The sequence below is a fragment of the Protopterus annectens genome, chromosome 2.part1 (assembly GCF_019279795.1).
Source record: "Protopterus annectens isolate FY-2018-M chromosome 2.part1, PAN1.0, whole genome shotgun sequence".
NCBI classification, from domain to species: Eukaryota; Metazoa; Chordata; order Ceratodontiformes; family Protopteridae; genus Protopterus; species Protopterus annectens.
Window position 1 is genome coordinate 1,626,198,952 of NC_056729.1, and position 22,271 is coordinate 1,626,221,222.

The window sequence follows — 22,271 nt, forward strand, 5'->3', positions numbered from 1 at the left end:
AAAATTCAAAATGCTTATACTGCAACAACTTATTCCTGTGCTAGCCAAGGATGCCTGGTTAGTCACCCTAGACTTAAAAGAAGCTTATATGCACATCCCCGCACATCCCCATAAGGGAGTCTTGCAGGAAATATCTATGTTTCAGGGCTGGCTCTATGCAGTTCTCTGCACGTCCCTTTGGCTTATCTACTGCACCCAGAGTATGCACACAATGCCTGGCTCCAACCATTGGATACTGCACACAAAGAAATATTCAAATCTACCCATACTTGGGCGATTGCCTGATTCAGGCGGATAGTCAGGAATTGCTACTTCAGCACTTAGCATTTGTAAAAGGACTTCTAACTTCACTGGGGTACACTATCAACAAAAATAAATCACAACTGGTGCCCAGCCAACAAATTGTATTTCTGGGAGCAAGCTTGAACACAACTTCCCAGATGGCATTCCTCACTCCAGAAAAGCAGGTCCATTTGACAAACTATTTCAAACTAATGACCAACAAAACCCAGCTTTCTGCAAGGAAAATACTGCAAGCCCTAGGGTTCATGGCCTCATGCATTCTGCTAATTCCATATGCAAGACTACATATGAGGAAACTTAAATGGTACTTAAAAAGTCTCTGGTGTCAACATTCTCAGGACCTGGAAACAGTGATTCCTATCATACCTTGTCTAAGGGCAGAGTTCCTTTGGTGGGCAGAAGCATGCAAACACAACAAAGGACTTCCTTTCACTCAACCCCTCACCGCCCAAACCCTGACAACAGATGTATCAAACTATGCATGGGGGGGCTCACATGGCAGGCATATGCATTCAAGGCAAATGGAGCCCAGAACAAATTCCTCTGCATCTCAATCAGAAAGAGATGCTAGCTGTACAGAATGCTCTGACAATCTTCAAATACCTTATCCTTCCAGGACAGCTCCTGATAAAGACAGACAACACCACAGGATGGAACTCATTCTTACCCACTCTGCAGGTTAGCCATGGCTCTGTGGAACACAGCCTTGAGCATCCAAGTGCACCTACAAGCTCAATTCCTGCCAAGCAAGCAAAATTCACTGGCAGATGACTTAAGCAGAAATCTACTGGACCTTCACGAGTGGAAACTGGACCCCGACTCATTCAAACTTCTACCTCAGAGGTGAGGAACACCATAGGTGGACCTTTTTGCCTCCCCCAAAACCACCAGTTGATCAAACTTGGAACCAGGAACCCTCACAGCAGAGCCTGGAAGGTGGATGCCCTATCCTTTACATGGGAAAACCTCTCGGTTTATGCGTTTCCTCCTTTGCCCCTCCTATCAAAAGTACTACTCAAGATCAAACAGGACAGGCCAAGGGCCACTTATTGCACCAGACTGGCCACACCAGCACTGGTACCCACTCCTACGCAGTCTGACAGCAGTGCCACCCTAGCACCTACATCACACACCTTCCCTGCTGTCTCAGCAGGAGGGACATATTTTGCATCCACAGCTGCAAACCCTAAACCTTGCAACCTTATTCCCTAAATGCACCACCAGCATCCCTCAGCAAACAGGTGCTGGACGTCATCCTTGAGGCCAGAAGGCCTAGTACTAGGAAATCCTATGCTAAAAAGTGGAAAATATATTGTTCTTGGAGTCATTCTCAAGGAAAAGACACAGCTGTGCCCAACTTACCTCAAATCCTTGATTACCTAGCAGAGCTGCTCCATAGAGGCCTCTCCTTCTCATCCATTAAGATTCATGCCTCTGCCATCTCAGCTCATTATAATACTGAGCTTCCTCTCTTTTTTCACCTTCTCATCAAACAGTTCCTGAGAGGAGCTAACAATTTAAGGCCCCCTAGGAGAGCTCCCACCCCGAACTAGGACCTTAACTTTGTACTGGAGAAGCTCACACCCCCCCCCCTTTGAACCTGCTGCTTCAGCAGAGTTAAAATTCCTCTATTGGAAAACAGCCTTACTTCTAGCTATTACTTCAGCAAGAAGAATGTCTGAGTTACAGGCACTAATGTTGGTGAAGCCCTTTATTATTTTCCATGCTGACAGGGTTTTCTACAGGACTAACCCTTCCTTTATGCCCAAGGTGGTATCCAGTGTGGCTTTAAACCAATCCATCCATTAACCAACCTTTTTTCCTAATCCTCAGAATAAAGGGGAAAGGATCCTGAACTCTTTGGATGTGCACAGACAGCTCAGGTTCTACCTTGGCAGGACTAAGCCTTTCAGGAAATCCGACCAGCTGCTAGTCATCTTTGCTACAGGGGCAGAGGGCAAGGCCATTTCAAAGCAAACCATTTGCAAATGGATAGCACACTGCATCCATTTCTTCTACAAGCACCATAAAGACCTACCTCTATGGGGATCAGAACTCATTCCACTAGAGCTACTTCAACCTCTACAGCATTTCTCAGGGGAGTCCCTACCAGGGACATCCTGGAAGCTACAACCTGGAGTTCTGTACACACCTTCACCAAGCATTACCACTTACCTATTTTTTTCTAAATCCATTGGATTTGCTACAGCAGTCTTACAAGGCCTGCTAGCCAGCCCTAACACTTCTTGACTGCCTCCACCCTTCATCAGCTTTGGGAATCAACCCAAGTGTGATGACTGCAATAGTGAAACATGAAGAACATAGTACAGTTGTGTACACTTACCATAAATGTAGATGTTCAAGTGTATTCACTGTTGCAGTCCTGGTTTACCTCCCTCCATTTCCCTGGTTTTCTATATCCTTTCTACATATCCTCTTTATGACCATCTTTTATGGCAGGGGTATTTGCTTTTTACTGGAGGTCTTCCACAAGAAGTAATAGCTTCCTATTTTGGGGGCTCCTGACATCTGGGGCAAGAAAAACTGATGTAATGGCATCAGCTGCATGTTTTATACCCCTGATGACCTGACATCATGGAAGAGGTGACAGCAACTGATGCAGAAATCTCAAGACTCTGGTATTAGGGCCAACTGAGGGTCACCTGCAGGCAGATAACCCAAGTGTGATGACTGCAACAGTGAATACACTTGAACATCTATATTTATGGTAAGTGTACACAACTGTACTTTTCTTCTCTCCTTTCCAATCCTGAGTTCCAGATAAATGTTCAAAAATCCTACTTGACTCATAAAACACAGGACTGTGTTTATGGGCTGTCTTCTAGACTTTTCTCAGCAAAAGACTTTTCATACCCAGGAGAAGCTGGGCTTTTATCTTGGGCTTCTTCATTCAGTCTAAAACTTTGGCAAGAGAATATCTCAGCATCTTAGGATTTATAGCTTTTATGATTGTTATGATACCTCTCACCATGTTACACGTGAGAAAAATTTTGAGGTTTTTAAAAGACACATGGACCCAACATTGTTATCCTCTGGAATTTCAGTTTCCAGTTTTGGTCCTTGTCAAAAAGGAACTACACTGGTGGAAAAGGCAGAGGATTTAGAATCCAGATCTCCTCCTTTTTCCTCTTGTCCCAACTTAGTCTGTAACTGCAGACTGACTAAATAAAGGATGTAAGGTAGTATCATTGTTTTGATTTCCTGTACTTTACCGGAAATTATTGTAAAGTCAAGTTATTTGTGAGTGAGATTTGTTTACCAAGTTCAGGTTAGTCTCTACCGTAGAGGCAAGAGAGCCACAGAGGATATTTAGTCAAGTCAGAGCTCTGGATATCACAGCCTTCCAACACAAAATTATTTTCCCCACATTTAATTATTCTAGTTTTGAAGCTTAATCTTCTTTTTGCTGAAAGTTGCAGGATTCTTCCCAGTCAGTGTTATCTTCACCTGTTCAGGTTCATTTTCTTTCAGGCTCAGTTTTTTCTAACTAGTAACTGAATTTAGTAAAATTAAAAGTGTCCCTGGCCTTTATCTCTCATTTTCTTTTTTCTCACTGGGAGAGCTGAAGTTAAGCTGTTCATCATTTTCTTTTTTCTCACTGGGAGAGCTGAAGTTAAGCTGTTCATCAGTGTGCAACCATCGTGGATAATGCCTTCTCCATCTTTCTTGATCATCCATAAAGATGGGAGTCCCTTTAAGAACCAGCCCTTCTTTTATCCCTAAGGTGGCTTCCAAAAATAATATTAATCAGTTTGTCATCTTTCCTATTCATTCCCTAATTATTCTAATAAGTGAGAGAGAGTACTTGTTACATACCTTTGATGTTCAAATGAATGCAAATCAGATTTCTATTTATATAGAACCAAACCATTCAGAATGTACACCCAGTTGTTTATGTCATTTGCTATAAGGTTGGATCCTTTTCATCCATGTCCATCCGATACAATGTCCCTTCCCTATCCACTGCCAAATTTTCTCATTTCTATTGTTTTCAGTATGTTATTGGTGTTCTAGTATATGGGGCGGCCACGGTGGTGCAGTGGTTAGCATTGCCTCCTCACAGCAAGAGGTTCTCTGGTTCGATCCTTGGCTGGGGTTCCTTCTGTGCGAAGTCTGCATGCCCTCCCTGTGATCGTGTGGGTTTCCTCCGGGTGCTCCGGTTTCCTCCCACATCCCAAAGACATGCTGCAGGTGGATTGGACACTCTACATTGGCTCTAGGTGTGAGTGTGTGCATGTGTGTGCCTTCTGTGGAAGGTTGGGCGCCGGGCTTGCAGCTCGACACCATAAAACTCCACTGCCAATCATGAGTGGACAAGGTGACCTGCTGTGGCAACCCCTAACCGGGAAAAGCTGAAAGAAGAAGAAGAAGATTGGTGTTCTAGTATATCTGGTTGTTAGGTAGCAAACTTGACATGGAGTGGAGGTTCACAGAGGATTATGGGAAAAGTTTGCAGAAACTGGAGACACTAGACCACTAGCAAATGTCCATATCAGATCTACAGAGTGGCTCAACACCATCTAGTGTTATGGTAAGTACGTAATTTCTTTTTTTCTCTCTGATTGCTATAGTACTTAAGAATTACTGTTAAAATGAGTGCTATACCTTAATGTACATTTCCATCTCCTCCCCAGTCATTTCTGTAGCACGAAAGCTACTTAAAATACCTAGATTCCCTGCCTAATAGGTAAGAATTAGCCTGTTGTATGATGCAGAGACAATATGCCAAAGACCCAAGTGTGACAAGCAAGCCAAGTACATGGAACTGGCAGGGCTGAGATTGAGTGGGTAAATAAGAGCTTTCTGTTCTAAAGAGAGAATGTGGAAACTCCCAATTGCAGGTTGATCCTAGGTGGATACCTTGTGGCTAAGAGTCTGCTCTGGTGTTTAGCAGATCAGAAGTAGCAGGACATCAGACTAACCATAAATATGCAAAAGCTACTTGGGAACATATGACCTTTGGTAAAATCATTGTCACATTTGGCTGCAGTAGATAACCACCTTACCCACAACCAATGCATTACAGGCTTATAAAAGGTAAGCAATGTGTAGTAGTAATAGGATAGTGGTATGATAAGTGAGAAGAGTTAAAACAAGATTATGATAATAATAATAATCTTCATCATCATTATCATCATCATCACAGGTGAGAGCTTTTTGTCTATGCTGTCATTTTATGTACCACATGAGGATAGGATTAATTTCCTGAGTCTTCTATGGTAATAAGACTTTGATTCAATATGACCTACTTGGTTAATAAAATTCAGTGCATAATAAATGTAATTGTGAAAATGTTGCATAGTGGGAGCATGAGGTACGTATTTGCCATTCCTGCTTCTACTCCTTTCCCATGGTGCCAATGAAATCATATTTGGGATCACCTTGCTTGTATATAACGCATGCATCCTGACTGTGATATGTTCCGAATGCTCTTATTGTCAGTCATTTCTCTTTTCCTTTTGTAGGAAATGCATGACACACGAAGAATCATTGGCTCAGTTATAGAAACATCTTCAGCAGCATATGATGCAAGGTAAGACTGAAATACAGTATTGTATGTCCTTATGTTTGGGTGGTGGACTAGGTTAGAATAAAAGGGTCCCCTACTGACAGTATCATTGTGCAGTTTACTGAAGATATGTGCATACTGAAGTGAATTTAAACTTCCCCTGAAAAGGACTTAGTCATTTTTAGTCCCAAAATGTAACACCACTTGGGTAGTTATAGGTTCATAGGTTCATATGTAGGTACTAAGCTATCGGCCCTAGGGCCTATACAAGCCCAGCCAAAAAGGTACCCTTGCTTTTGCCACCCAAGAAAATTATTTTCCTGTGCCACTGTTGAGCAGAGCCATAGAAGTAATCCCCAGGGTGAATTTCCTATTTCCCATCCAATCATCAAGATTTTTCTTGAAGAGTACTAATGAGGAGCTTTGTTTGATATAGATAGGTAGTTTATTCCAGAGTATGGGAAGTCTCTGGGACAGGAATCTATCCCTTTAAACTCCCATATTTATTGGGAGTTCAAATGTTTCCTTGACCCTGGCACCTGAAATTCATGTGGACAAAGTGGTCAGCACTTCAGTTTGTTTTAAATAAAAACAGATTTAAAAAGAGCATCACTTATTTTAAAGATGTCCCTTACATCAACAGTTGATAGTAGAGTTTTAGTACTCTAGTAGTAGTTAAAAATATACTTTAGTAATAGTTAAAAGTGAGAACTTTATTAGGTGCAGTCCTGTACACTGATGCTTTTCCTGATGTGGATAATTTAATTTATTCATCAGCGAGGTAAGTTAACATGTCATCATGGACAGTTTTTAGCCATTACTTGGTCCATAAGGGCAAGAGTAAATTAGTTATTTATATACATTTTAGATTAACCAATCAACCAACTTGTTCTTGCAGGGTGGGAAGAAAGCTAAATACCCAGTGAAAACCCACAGAGACATGAGGAGAACATGCAAATTCCATATAAAATGTGACTGGAAGCCATACCTGATTGAAAACCCTAGAGCTGTGAGACTGAGATTTAAACCACTGCCACCATTGCTGGGTCCTCTTATACTTGCAGCTGGTGTATCACTTTTCTACTGTTATCTGATTTATAAAGTGGTACTACACATCACTTAAGAAATAGGCAAATATATGTTTATATAAAAAGATATTAACATGCTCCCACTTACAAACATGGTACATCACATATATTTTATTGTACAAGTTTCATCAATCCAACATTACATAAATTGCTGAATTCCTGTATTCCCTTAAACTCCTCCTCCAAAACATTCTTCTGCATGTATTATTCTTACAATTTCTATTTCCTATGTAATTTGCTTTTACCCTTTTCTAAAGATTCCACTTCCAGTTCTTCTATCGCTGTTTTAATATTCAGTACTTCAAATACAGTTGATTTAGACTTTTGATTTCCATTTTCTAGTAATTGCTTTTTTTATCACAGCCATCAGAATAAAACTTAGCAAAGCTTTACTGTGTCTAGGCAATTCAAATCCCGTATCCCAGCTAAAAAAATCATGACTTTATCATTTCTCACTCAGTATTTCTGACAGAGTATTCTGTAGGGAATTTTAAAGTCTGTCAACTGATTACATTCCAAAACCTATATTTCTGGTTACCTCTTTCTTCCCCAGCACACCTCCAACATTTGCCATCTACCTGAGGAAAAATTCTTTGGAGTTTGCTTGGGGTATAACAATACCTATGCAAACACTTCCAAGTTTATGTGTGGGTACGTAGTTGACAGCTTTAGCTTTTGTTTTATCTTCATTAATTTTATATCCTGAAAAGACTTGAAACTGTTTCAAATTGTTCCACAACACTGATATGTCCTTTTCTTGTTTTGTCAGGTACAAAATAAAATCATCTGCAAATAAAGCCAACTTTTCTTGATTACCACACCAATTATATACTTTAAATTTTCAGTCCCTTATTTTCTTTGTCAATGGCTGTAAATATAATGTAAATAACAAAGAGGAACTATAGCATCCCTACCTGACTCCTCTGTTCAGACAGAACTTAGAGAGGAACCCTCCCACATTAATTACTGCCTCCGATCCTTAATATGTTCTCGTAATTAACCTTATTATTGTATAAGGGAATGCAAATGCTTCCTTTGATATACTTATAAAATCCTAGGTTACACTGTTGAATGCTTTTTCTTCATCAAGAACCCTGCCCCCCCCCCCCAACAGCAGCAGTATTTTCTTATATTCTGCTTCTCTCTGGATCATCGCTGTTTTATGAATGTTATCAAATGTTTGCCTCCCTCCACAAGACCTCATTGATCCATAGCTCTCAAATTTGGCAACACCTTTGAAATTTTCTTAGCTATTATAGACATAAACACTTTATAATAATTGAAATAATCCTATATTAATTTCGGTCTGATGGATCTTTACTGTCTTTAGGTATTGCAACCACCACAGCTTTCTTCCAGGATGTTGGGACTTCTCCTATTTTTAAAATACTGTTAAACAAAACCTTCCAAATCTTTATCACTTTCTTCCCTTCTAGCTTCCAAACTTGCACCGGAATACCATTTATTCCTGGAGACTTTCCTGAAAATTTATTATGCATCACCATTTTTATCTCATCTGATAAATTACATTTGCAGCTGTTAACTTTTGAGCCTCATCTATATCTATCCTTCGCATAGTTATGTTTTCCTTAAAATTTTCCATTTGTGTTGTTTCTTGATTTCCACATTTCTCTGCTTTTTATAAATTTTCATAAAATGTCCAAAATATCTCTAACACCTCTACAGGATTTCTGATTATTTTTCTTGTTATAGGCTCCTTAAGTTTGACAACAACGCTTCCTACCTTCTGTAGCCTAAGTCGTAGTGCTAAGAGATTTTTTGTGCTCTGACGTTATTATCAAAAAACAATTACTTAACAGTAATCTTACTAGACTCATGCATATTATCCAGATACTCTTTTATTTTCTCTTTAGCACTCTGCAATTGCGCCTCTTCTTGTTTTGTGAGATTCACTTATTCTGCAATACTTTAACCTTTGTCAGACCCTCTATTTTTATAAGAACCGTGTAGTATGGAGGATTAAGAAAGCCTATAAGTGGTGGTGTATGTGCTTTTTTACCAAAGCAAAATTACATCTCTCTCTCTCTTTTTTAAAGAATACTGCATCTGAAATGCCTTAATATTATACATAAACCACAGAAAGCTCTAAAGAAACTTCACAAATTGTGCAACAGTATTTGTTCTGGTTCAAAAAAATGAAAACAAGTTAAAAAAATAGCATCTTTCAGATCAAATGTGCATGTTCTGGGCAATGTATAATATGATGCTTGTTATTTGCAGAGATGAAGCACAAATGAAGATGCTGCAGCTAAAGGAGAAAGCTGAAAAGGATCTGGCACAGCATGCTGCTGAGATCAAAGAACTGCAGCGAATCATTGATCATGACAGGAAGCTGAAGGAATTTATGGGCATTAAAGGGCAAGAACGCTCATCTGATGAGGATGAAATGCACCATAAACGAGGTAAAATTTCCCCTTTATAGATATTATTTTTTTCTTTTTCTTTTACAGTGATAATGCTGGTGTAAACCTTGGCTCTAGATGATTGTCACTGTTGCTGTAACACCCTGACCCCTTGTTCAAAAATGGGAAAAGGGGTTGTGGGTAGATGGATAAGACAGCATATTTAGAAATGATTTAAATAATTGTGCTCATCAAAGTATATTCAGTAACTTTTTATGTTAATATATAGCTGATTTTCTTCTTGTGAGATTCAAATTCAGCACTGAATTCAGCAAAGCCTAGATTTGTTCTGAATTTGTACTTAATGGTACCACTTACACTGATCCTGTTGCATTAGCCAATCTGCTAGCTGATAACTCCCCTACCTCCCCCAAAGGCCCATTGGACATCCCTGATACATGTCCCACACCTCACATCTCTGTGATTCAAGTGTCAAAGTCCCCATCCAAGGCAAAAAGCACAGCTTCCATGGGACCTAATAGTATCCCAGGCTGTATTCTGCACCATCTCCAGCAAGAACTAGCTTTGCCATTGAGCACCCTATTCAACCACAGCCTAATTACAGGCTTCATACCGGAAGAGTGGAGAACTGCCATTGTCATCCCCTTGCACACAGGTGGTGCCTCTAGTGACCCAGAAACTATTGCCACATTAGCTTGACAAGTCTGATCTGTAAAGCCATGGAGAGTATTATTATGGATCTCATAATCAAGAACATAAGCAATCTCCAAGCACTTAACCCCACCCAATTCAGATTTGTCAGGGGTAGATCTTGCCTATTGAACCTGTTTGATTTGTTTGAGGCTGTCAACTGGCTCACAGATAGGACCCACAAGGTCAAAATAGGTGCCACTACCACCAGCAGCAGACCTGTCACTAGTGGTGTTTCCCAGGGATCTGTCCTGGGACCCCTACTGTTTGGCATCTACTTCTCAGAGGTTCAGGCAGAGATCAAGGGCCTGTGTCTGACTAAGTTTATGGATGACTGTAAGCTGGATGCTATCATTGACTCCCCAAATGTTGTTAACATACTGCAAGAGGGTCTCAGAGCTACAAATAACTGGTGTCAAAGTCATGGCCTTAAGTTAAATGCAAAAAAAAAAATGTATTAATATACCATTCGGCAAAAACATGGCCCCTATTGATTATCACATTAATGGCAACCCCCTAAGCACACAACCTATGGTAAGAGACCTGGGTACTCGGGTTGACAACAATCTCAAATTCAACCGACATGTGGCGGCAGTGGTCAGAAAAGCCTTTTACTTGGTTCACCTCATAGGAAAAGGGATTGCATCCAGAAAAAAGGAGGTTATTACCTCTCTGTACTCCTCCCTTATTATGCCAATAAATGAGTATAAAGCCACATTTGGTATGTACCTCTCCAAACACCTGCACCAACTGGGAAGGCCACAGAAATACCTCACAAAGAGATTCCATGGCCTTCAACATGTGTCCTATGAGGACAGGCTCAGATCACTATCACTCTACTCTGTATCTTACAGATTGCTCAGAGGTGATCTGTGTCTCACCTACAAGGCAATATCAGACCCTGCCCTACTAGAGATGCTCCAGATCTGTAAGTCTAACTCATTGCCCATGACCTGCTCAGTAGGCCTAAATCTAATATGTAACATCAACAAAACCTGCTGGAGAGACAGGTTTGTCTCCCAGAAGCTGCCCCATCTCTGGAATAGACTTCCCATACATGTCAAACAGAGTACCTCCCTGACCGTCTTCAAGCGCAACCTTGATGAGTGGATGGGAAACCACAAATTTGTCCCAGGGGTTCCACCTTTGTCCCTCACTGACAGGGGTGACAGGTGCTGACTGAGGGTTCATTTTTGGGGATAAACTCTTGGCTATGCTTGTAAAGGCCCCAGGGTCATTATCCTAGTAACCTCCTATGATCCTATGAAATTAATTGCTGGTTAGTGCATTGTACAACAAAACTGACTGTAGGTAGTAGCCATACACATGACCTTGGCTTGTCAGTGGAGCTAGGGATGTATTATTACCTATTTATAAGGCAGTTTTAAGACCTGCTGTGTTATTATATAGTGCTTCCATTTGTATGTACAACTGTTCTCATTTGTATTGATTGGAAGGGGTACAGAAACATTTTACTCAACAAATTACAGGTCTAAGGAGTATGAAATATAACAATAGATGGGAGGCACTGTCACCATTTTTCATAAGTATAGACTAGGCAGGGATGACCTAATAGTTATATGTAAGTGTTTTTATGACAACAGTCATGGTGCTAATGTGGGGATAAACAAGAGATGCTATCATGCAGTTACAAGGAATAATAATTACCCAGTGGATATTGGAGTAAGTAAAACTAAAGTGCTGCAGAATTCTTTTCATTCCTGATCTGGAAAAAGGTGAAACTCTATTCCACTCAGAATTAGAAAGCTTGATACTGTTGCATGATTTAAAAATGGATTGGATAACTGGATAGGGAATAGAGCATTTACATCGGGGCATGATGGTTTCAAGCTATTTGAAGGCCTTTCCTGTCTTGAGTTTGCTCTTTGTAGCATGATTATTTCATGGATTTAGCACACAAGGAAATGAAGCACTTTAAATGGTATAGACATTCACAAAAAATGAGTACTTAAAATCTGATTTGTAGTGTATATGTATATTGTATTTCCTAAAGCTTATTTCTGTATTTGAAACAGATGAAGAAGAGTCAGAGAAGAGAAAGAGAGATTCCAAAGAGGAAACAGTTGAGTCTTATGAACTTGCCTTTCAGAAGATTCGGAAAGTAATGGGAGAGGATAATTTGGATGTGCTAGTCCGGAAATTTATTGAAGGTAAGAAATAATATATTATGCTTTAGTAGATGTCATATCTTTCAAACACTCAGCAGTGAAGTGTGGATTTCAAAAAGTTCATAACATTTTAAATGTATATTACAGGTAACTAGAATGGAAGTTGGAAATTTTCAGAGCCCTGGGCATAGATGTCTGTCAATATGAAGAGCCTTTAATATCCAAATTAGAATGCACATTTCAACTACCACACTATTGTTTTCTCTAGTTAGTATTTCATAATCACTTTTTGTCTTGCAATGGGACTTCAGAAAGCTAATACAACTTGGGGTAAATCCCTATCTTATCAGGTGGATGGCCAACTGGCTCACCAATAGGACCCACAAGGTCAAAATAGGTGCCTCCACCTTCGACAGCAGACCTGTCACAAGTGGTGTTACCCAGGGATCTGTCCTGGGACCCCTACTGTTTGGCATCTACTTTTCAGAGGTCCAGGCAAAAACAAAAGGACAGTGCCTGGCCAAGTTTTCATATGACTGTAAGTTGTGTGCTGTCATTGACTTTCCAGATGGTGTCAACATACTTGCAAGAGGGTATCACAGCAACAAATGACTGGTGACAAAGTCATGGCCTTAAGTTAAATGCAAATAAAAATGTATTATCATATCATTCTGCAAAAACACAGCCCCTACAGATTACCACATCAGCAGCAATCCCCTAAGCACACAACCTGTGGTGAGAGACCTGGGTACTCAGGTTGACAAACAATCTCACATTCGACCATCATGAAGCGGCAGTGGTCAGAAAAGCCTTTTACGTGATTCATCTTATAAGTAAAGGGATTGCATTCAGAAAAAAGGAGGTTATTACCTCTTTGTACTCCTTCCTCATTACTCCAATAGTTGAGTATAATGCCCTATTTGGTATGTGCCTCTCCAAACACCTGCACCAACTGGAAAGGTCACAGAAATACCTCACAAAGAGAATCCATGGCTTCCAACACCTGTCTTATTTGGACAGGCTCAAATCATTACCACTGTACTCTGTATTGTACAGATTGTTCAGAGGTGATCTGTGTCTCACCTACTAGGCAATATTAGACCCTGCCCTACTAGAGATGCTCCATATCCATAAGTCTAACTCCTCGTGTATTACCCACTCAAAAGGCCTACGTCTAATATGCGACATCAACAAAACCTGCTGAAGAGACAGGTTTGTCTCCCAGAGGCTAGCCCATCTCTGGAATCGACTTCCCATATATGACAAACAAACTCACTTCAAGCGCAACCTTGATGAGTGGATGGGAAACCACAAATTTGTCCCAGGGGTTCCACCTGTGTCCCTCATTGACAGGGGGTGGCTGGTGCTGGCTGCGATTTCTTTTCTGGGGATAAACTCTTGGCTAGGCTTATAAGGGCACCAGGGCCATTAGCCTATGATCCTATATGTTTCCATAACAAGTTGGCTAAAGCTTGATTAGATCATCTGCTGAGTAATTTTATTTAACTCATTCCCTCCAGTACGACTCTTTTGAGTGAGTACATTTAATTCCCAGTGGGTGTGACGTGAGCCTTTAAAAAAATGAAATTATCACCTTACAGTTCTAAGAAATACTCATTGACAGAGGTCAAATATCAATTCACTTGTGTTTGCCATCATGTATACTTCAAGATAAAATATTCTGATACCTTGTATGTAGCATGGTTTTGAAATTATAAATGCAAATATGAACAAGCACTATTTGACGCCTATATGCACAGTAGGAGGTAACTGCAGAAATGCTTGCAGGAGCACTCGGCTGTAATGAGATTTTAAATGAACTTCCAATGTAACCTTACTGAGTTTCCAAATTTCTGACTTACTAGAGGGGACTTTATGAAGGGTAGCCAACTGAACTTTATGCAACAAATGCATACTTTCAACCACCAGTTGTTGCTGTCCATGTATGGAATGTGCCAGTTTGCATTTGTATTTGGCTAAGGTTGGTAAGTGAGGTGAGCTAAGCAAGGTATGCTGCATCAAGAAACATTTTGTCAGGCACCATCCCATCACACCATGGAAATACATTTGAAAGAATGGCTGCATTTACTCTGACTGGGGAAGTAATAGGTCAATACCAAGCAAATCAAATTAGCTCATAACTATGCATGTATGAACAGCTTGCCTCCATGGGGTCTGATATTGAATCTTAAGACAATAATTCTTCAGCCCCCAATCCCCCCACACACCACCACCACCACTTAGCCCACACATTTGCTCTCAGATCTGAAAGATATTTCTGTTCTGCTATTTCCAGAGTGGAGCATCTCTAAAATATTTTCAGCTCTGATACTTAGTCATGTCAGCCTCACTTGACACACATCATGACACTGCTCTAGGGAGACATATTTATCCCTTGCTATCTTTAGTTCTTTTCTGTTGATCACACATTTAGATCTTAGTCATAATGTGTGTGTCATAGGAAAGTCCCTCAGTTAGATGCTTGAAATACTTCTACAGCTGACACATTGCTAGCAAGAATCCATATCAGCCCTACTTTACTGCCTGGAAAAGAAACAAAATGAAAAGTTTTACTATGAGTGCCAGTAATTCATCACAACTAATCAGAGGATAGGGTGAAGACTGCAGCTGTAGAATGTAGTTAGACCACAGGCTAATGGGACAGTCCTTTGCAAAGTCCAGGGCTGTGCTCAGTTGGTGGAAGGAAGATAAGGGATCCAGATTTCAAATGCCTTTCAAAATTTCTTTGCTCAGATTCAGCTCATGCATGTATTTTTTACATTCGTTGCAAATCATGAACTCTCATTTGACTGGAAAGTAATTAATCGCACACCTTTCTTCAGCCAGCAGCAAGAGGTGCATTACCAACAATAGACTGAGGGAGTGTAACTGGGAAGTTAACAGTGACCGTCCTGTGTTTCAACAATTAGTGCATTATCATCCTCAACCAGGCCTCATGGAACAATCCCATGAGTAACCAATAGTGTCCTATAGATTTCTTACCCTTGCCCAGGGTAGAGCACTAATCCATGAAACCTATTTCAGGTTCAGCCAGAGTGTAAAAACAGTAACCATTTGAAATGTTGGGACCCGCCTGAGCAAGTCCCAAAACATGGAGACTGAATGCCTGAAAAATATAGACTTACACAATACTATGTCTGAGATGGCAATTTTCAAGAATCTTCCCTTATTCCCTTTTCTCTATGGGATAGCAGTATTAGAGTTGGTATGTATAAATTTGGGGTTCAGGGGAGCTTTCCCCCTGCAAACAAAAAGTGTAAAAGAGAAGAACGATTTTTGAAATTCGCTCTTTTCCAGGAGGATTTTTTTCAGCATATTTGCACTCAGCATTTCGAGTGGTGACTTTTCAATAGGGAGCCATAAAAATGCAGGTCTTTGACATGTGACATGTGAAATTGGCACTGAATTTTGCAACAGATGAGGACAATGCAAAGGTTTACAAACACAGAAGAGTGGCAATATATCTGTAATAATATGTGTAATGACATTGTGATAGGTGCTTTTATATATATATATATATATATATATATATATATATATATATATATATATATAGAGTTGTACAGGAACAATATCAGCATATAAATCTAAGATCCATGTTAAAGATCAGTTTACATTCTTATTAAACCAAAACCAAAAAAAAAAGGATTCAAGTTTGTGTTGCTCATTTAAACCATGGATGTTATGTTGTCCTATCTCGCCTTCATTCTTACTGGTTGGGTTCAGAGCCATTCCTCGGCTCCGACTCAGACGAATACTAAAGCTCGAAGTCTTCCACTTGGCTTGTGGCTGAATACACATCCCATCATGCAATGGTGTAATTCTCCCAGATCTCGTTTGCCATATAAACAGATCGGAGGTTCTTCATCTTGGCCGTGGCTAAGTGTTGGGTTTTTTTATAAAAACTTTTATATTTACTTATAATTACTTGTAATTTGTTGTCAATATTAGTTAGTAAGTTACATATATTATACTATAGTGTGTTTTTTCACTTTTGCTGTTCGTGTTTCTTATACATATACATATATATATATATATATATATATATATATATATATATTTATTTCATGGTTATTTTGGCTTTGTGGTTGGCCATCGCTTCTTTCATCAGGCCATTTTTCTCCTATCCCATTTAAATTGCTAAACCTGTATCTTTTAGGGTTTTGTTGTACTTTCTGGTTGGAGCACTGTTTAAGTTAAAGTGCTTCCAATCACTGTATTTGTAATGTTGTTGTTGTATTCCTTTTCCCCAAACTGGTAGTTAGTTAAGCTTGTGCCTGTTTAAGTTAGTGGGCCAAGCGCCCATTTAAGTTGGAGGGTAAAGCTAACTTCATCCCCTTCAAGACTAGTTTAAGATTCTTTGCAGACTTTCCCAAAATCTTTATTTATGTATATATATATATATATATATATATATATATATATATATATATATATATATAAAGTGTGGTGTGCAGTTTTTAGTTATATATACTTATAGGTTTGAATTGATATAAAAATAGTTGTAGCTTGTTGTTCACTTTGCCATAATGTCTAAAGACCAAAAGGAAACAAAGCCATCTGTTTTTAAAAAATGTCAAAAGTGCTCACAGAACATGTCCTTGACCAATGGTCATAGTATTTGCGTGTACTGTCTCAGAGCCATTCACTTACAAGAAACATGCACCTTCTGCCATTACTTTAGCTCTAGGATTTACTAGAGAGGAAAAACAAACTTATTGTAAAAGGGCTTCTGCAGTCTCCTTTCTCTGAAAGCTTAGAAAGTCACAGCACCTCCAGTAAGACTAATTCCCCATCTAAAATTGGCAAACCTACCAACAGATCTTCTTCATCTTCTTCTGGCCATTTGGAACCACCAGGGAAAACAGCAAAAACTACTCAATCAAATCCAAAACCTACGGGATCAGACAAACCAAGCTACTCAGCGCACAGATTTCGGAGCCTAGAGAGACTCTGCTTTGGAGCCAGTCTCTGGAATTGTTAAAAGTCTCCCCTACTCTGAGATCTCTCATTTTACAGAGATCTCGCTCATCTACCCTTTCCTCTAGGTCCTCCGGCAGTCTATCGGATGATGATGTGAAAAGGGTGGTGCGCAGACTGCTGAAGTCACCGGTGCTGGCAAAAGTATTCTCGGCTCCAACCCAGTCAGTTTCAGAACCACTAAAGACCTTTTTGTCCACGTTGAATCCTCCTCCAAGCTAAGCTGGAACATCGGAGCCAGAATGCCTGGTACCCATTATAGTAGAATCTTCAGTGTCAAAACCTATTGTAGGGATTTTGGAACCATTGTCTGCTCCGATGTCCTTGGTGCCATCCGGGAAGTCCAGGAGCCAAAGCTCTCCTGTCTGGTCCAGAGGGGACGCTCAGACCTCAGACTCATCGGTTCCAAACTTGCCTCTCCGGGCTTCGGTGCGGGTGAGCTCAGCTCCGACATTGGGTTCAGAGCTGGACCCCATGGTGCCGGGGATTCCCTCTGCTTCTTCAGAACTGGAGGTGTCCTTGGAACTAGGAAGAACAGCTTTTCAGCTGCTGAGGAGTGTGCTGCCCTCCCCTACAGCTCTACAGAAAGGTGCCAGCATTCGTCTCCCTAAAGCACCGGCTTCTGTCTTAGCACCATCCCAACCATAGGACAGCAGAGATTATGAGCCACAGGGTGCCCCATTGGCTGAACAACACTCTTCCATGACCTCTCCAGAATACCCTTCTGAGGAGGCTCCCCAGAAGAGACTTTGCAAGAGGAAGCACCTGGACTCACCAGACGAGTCTGTCACCTTGGACACTGACCTCAAGGAGTCAGAAGGGTCCCCACAGTCACCCTCTGAGAATATGTCCTTTGTGGATATCCTAGAAATCCTTAAACAGAGAAGTGGCTGGAAACCCATCAACCCTTCTGATGAGGAGTCGGTGTACCTGAAGGCCTTTAGATCTCAACCTTCTGCCACCTGGGTGTCTCTGCTTTCGACGAACTCATGGAATGAGTTAGTCAAAAGGCATGGGAGTCACCAGATGCATTAGAACCAGTCCCTCAGTGGCCAAATAAATTTATTACAGCTCCAACAGACAAAGAATTTCTTACAAAAGGCATCACTGTAGATGCTATGGTGGTGGCAGCAGCTACTAAGAAGGAGCTTTCCAAAATGACCTCATCTGTCCATCCACCAAACAAGGAGTCTCGAACGATGGACAGATATGGGAAGCAATATTTTTCATCAGTGACTTTTGCCCTTAGATCGCTGAACTACCTAACGCACTTCACTAGACTTCAAAGAGATCTCCTGAAAGAGTTAGGAGATACTCTTCAAGGTACATTAGCTGCAGAGGTCTCAGATAAGGTATCCTCTCAGCTATCCACCTTAAACTCCATAGTGGACTCCTCCATGAAACTGATTTTTTATACAGTGGGTGGAGCGAGTAGGGCAGTGGGTCCAGGAGTTTTCCTAAGGAGACACTCCTGAATGCGCTTGTGTAACGTTGATGAACCTTTCAAGTCTACCTTTGTCAACACCTCTTTCGATGGATCCTCACTCTTTGGACCAAAAATGAAAGACACACTCACCTGCAAGCAGGAAGGAAAAACTCTTTCTGCCGTTGGGGTACATTTTTCTGTACCTTCCAGACCCTATCCTAAGGGTCAGAAGGGTGGTAAAGTGTGGTTCAAAAAATCCCAGGGAGTTTTTCAAGATGCACGAGGTGAATCCTTCCTCAGGGGCAGAGGGGGAAGTGTTAATGGCAGATGTCATCCACATGGCAGAGGGGGGTCTGCAAAATCAGGGTGACCATGATTCCTTTCGCGGCCAACCCTTCCAGTGCTCCTGAAAGGAGGCCTGCCTGCCCTCCTATGGAGACAGTCATGGGAGCATTTATCTTTGTACCCAGAATCCTGGCTAGAGATTACAAAAGACTAGTGGGTACAAAATATAATATCCAGAGACTATTCCGTCCGCTTTTGACTTCCTGTTCCACACATCAGAAAAATCCCAGACATTCCACCCAGTCAAAGGGAACAGGCAACTGTAGAGATTCAAAAGTTGCTGGGCAAAAGAGTCATCCAAAGAGTCCCCACAGACAAAATAGGATTCAGAACTTACTCAAGATTCCTTTTAGTGCCAAAAAGAACAGGGGACTGGAGACTCATCTTGGATCTCAGCAAACTAAATGAGTCCGTAAAGAAGTCAAAGTTCCAAATGGTGACACTGCAGTCTATTCTCCCATTTTTAGGAAAAGACAATTGGTTGTGCTCTATAGACCTCCAGGATGCGTACTACCATATAAAAATGGACAGACCATCAAGGAGTCATTTGCACTTCTGGCTGGGTCATTACCAATTCTGAGCTCTGCCCTTTGGTCTCAATACGGCCTCCAGAGTGTTCACCAAATGTATGGTAGTAGTCACGGCTCACTTGAGACAACTAGGATTCCAAGTGTTTCCGTACCTAGACAACTGGCTCCTGACTGCCACCACCAGGCATCTACTACAACAGGCAAGAGAAGTCATATTGCAACTTTGTTCTCACTTGGGGATAGCAATAAATTGAAAACAGTCTGCCTTGTTGCCATGTCAGCTTATTACTTTTATAGGAGCAGATCTCAACACCATATCCATAATGGCAAAGCTATCTGCAGAATGAGTCGCTCTACTCAGACAACAGATTTCCAATTTAATGCCAAGAACTAAAGTGAAAGTGAAAACAGTCTTAAAAGTTCTAGGAACCATGGCAGCAATGATAACCTTAGTTCCCCTAGCCCAGATGCACATGAGAATTCTGCAGTGGCTCCTTTTTTCTCAATGGTCATTTCAAGATCTTCCTATGTCTCACCAGATCAGAATCACAGAGTCATGCAAGATGTTAGGTCACCCCTTTACCCTACAACAACGTGTGGTGACAGTGACTATGGATGCCTCCCAGACAGGGTGGGGGGGCATTATCTGGGGAGGATGATCCAAGGCACATGGCAGGAGCATGAGACCCATTTGGATATCAATGTCCCAGAGATGAGAGCAGTGCTCTTGGCATTGCAAGCACATCAGGATTCTATTCCATTAGGAACAATTGCAATTCAGACAGACAACATGCCGGTGGTCTGGTACATAAACAAGCAAGGAGGAACCAAATCCTATCCCCTTTGCTGAGAGGCACTCAGAGTATGCCAATGGGCTACATATTCCCAAAGTTTTCTAGTAACAACACACATTCTGGGGAAATCCAACGGGATAGCAGACAGACTCAGCAGGGCAATACTCTTGCCTCACGAGTGGTCCCTAAAACAACAGGTAGCAGAGATTATTTTCTGGAAATGGGGCCAGCCTTGCTGTGACCTCTTCGCAACACCCATGAATGCCAAATGAAGCAGCTACTTTGCCCTAGTCTCCTCTCCGGGGGAGTCATCAAGGGATGCACTTGTACATGATTGGCCACTGGGACTTCTTTATGCATTTCCCCCCTTTCCTCTTATACCCAAAATCATACAGAAAGCCAAGTCATTGGGAAGCAGGCTAATTCTCATTGTCCCATACTGGCCTCATCAGATTTGGTTTCCCTTCCTCTGGCCTCATCTTCAGGAAGAACCATGGCTTCTGTACCCAGTTTCAGACCTTCTGACTCATACGTCCAGAACACCCCACTCCCTCCCTCCACACCCTCAAATTGACAGAGTGGCTGCTCCAATTCCAAGTTTAGTCAGGCTTCATAATTTCACACCGGCAGAGAAACATATCTTAGTATCTTCACACAATCCTTCAACCAGGAAGTTATATTCCAGTAAATGGAGGAGTTTCTCATACTGAGCTGCAACAAAAGACATTGATCCTTTCTGTGCCCCAATCAGCTCTATTCTTGAATTCCTGGCAGAGCTCTTTCAACAAGGTTCCTCAGCAGCTACTATTAAACTCCAAATCTGAAGTAGGAACTTCATTTGTCAGCAACCTTTGGGATACGGATCCGATCTTGAATCCGAGCCGGCAACTTCTACCACAGCATAGATCCGAGCTCCTAGCTCCTCCCTTTACCCATAATCCCCTGCCAACCCTGACTGACCTCAGATCTAGTTTGCCGCGCTTCAAGCTACAAGCTGGATTTCGAGCTCCTGATAGTTGAGTAAACTTTGTGAGAAAAACTTTGCTTTTTTCTTCCTTTTTCTTGTGTGAGTGTGTACGAGTGTTCAGGTATCCTATATTATATCTTTTTGTGTTTAATTTTTCCTCCCTGCCCTCGCTGGTTCGTAGTGTGTGTTTGTGGTGTGTGTAGGGGCCTAGTGAGTGTGTTTTTCTGTATACCATGTCGGAGGCCCCTAAAGCCATCTTTTCAAAATGCACCGAGTGTGGCCATAAGCTTTCACCGGCGGATGGCCACACCCGGTGCGTTAGGTGCCTTGGGGTTGAACACCTCTCTTTGAGATGCATGATTTGTGCAGCGTTCAACTCCAGGGCACTTAAGGACCGGAGGTCGAAGCTGATCCTGGCGGGCCTTTTGCCCCCGGGTTCGGCTCCGGCCTCCGGTACTTCTGTGGCCGCTACCCAGCCCTCAGTGGTAGCCACCCCTGTCTCCCTCCCTCCGGTCAGGACTCAACCTCCCGCTTCGGCTCCTGAGGAGAGGGAGGCCGGGAAAGCCAAACGGAAGGAGAAGCACCATAAGCGGCGGGCCGAGGACTCCTCCTCGGCCCCGCCCGCCAAACAGGCTTCTCCATCCAGAGCTTCTGGATCACCTCCTCCTCGACTCCGGTCCCCTTGTTTCTCACCGGGACCCAGGGAGGAGGGGACCCGGTCCCCGTCGAGGTCATCGAGGCGACACTCTAGGTCTGCCTCGGTGGCCTCGTCGAGGTCCACCTTTAGTATGTCAGATGCAGACATGGACCGGATGATGAGGAGGTTCATCCAAGCCCAGCTGCAGATGGGAGTGCTCTTGCCTCCCCCCTTCTGGGGGGGAGCTCGACCCCATTTTTTGCTCCAATCACTCCTTCTCCAACCCGCTTTCCGGGTTCGGAGCATTTGGAGCCGAGTCGCGTTGGATCCGGGGCTGGGACGGAGGCGATAGTACTGGTTGCTTCGGCTCCGACTGGTCCCTCGAGCTTGTCAGATCCGATCTCTCGGAGCCGTGGGTTGAGCTTCGGATCCGAGGGACACTGTGTG

The 22,271-nt window shown here is 42.0% G+C and overlaps 1 protein-coding gene across 1 annotated transcript in view; it reads left to right on the forward strand.

The window, feature by feature from the left end:
* The window catches only part of LOC122794563 (coiled-coil domain-containing protein 63-like), an 867,658-nt gene that overhangs the window by 387,131 nt on the left and 458,256 nt on the right, over positions 1–22,271 (forward strand). Inside the window, exons 7-9 of the mRNA XM_044063060.1 lie at positions 5,790–5,857; positions 9,163–9,344; positions 12,032–12,166. Of these exons, the coding sequence (XP_043918995.1) occupies positions 5,790–5,857; positions 9,163–9,344; positions 12,032–12,166 (385 nt within the window). The remainder of the gene's footprint in view (positions 1–5,789; positions 5,858–9,162; positions 9,345–12,031; positions 12,167–22,271) is intronic.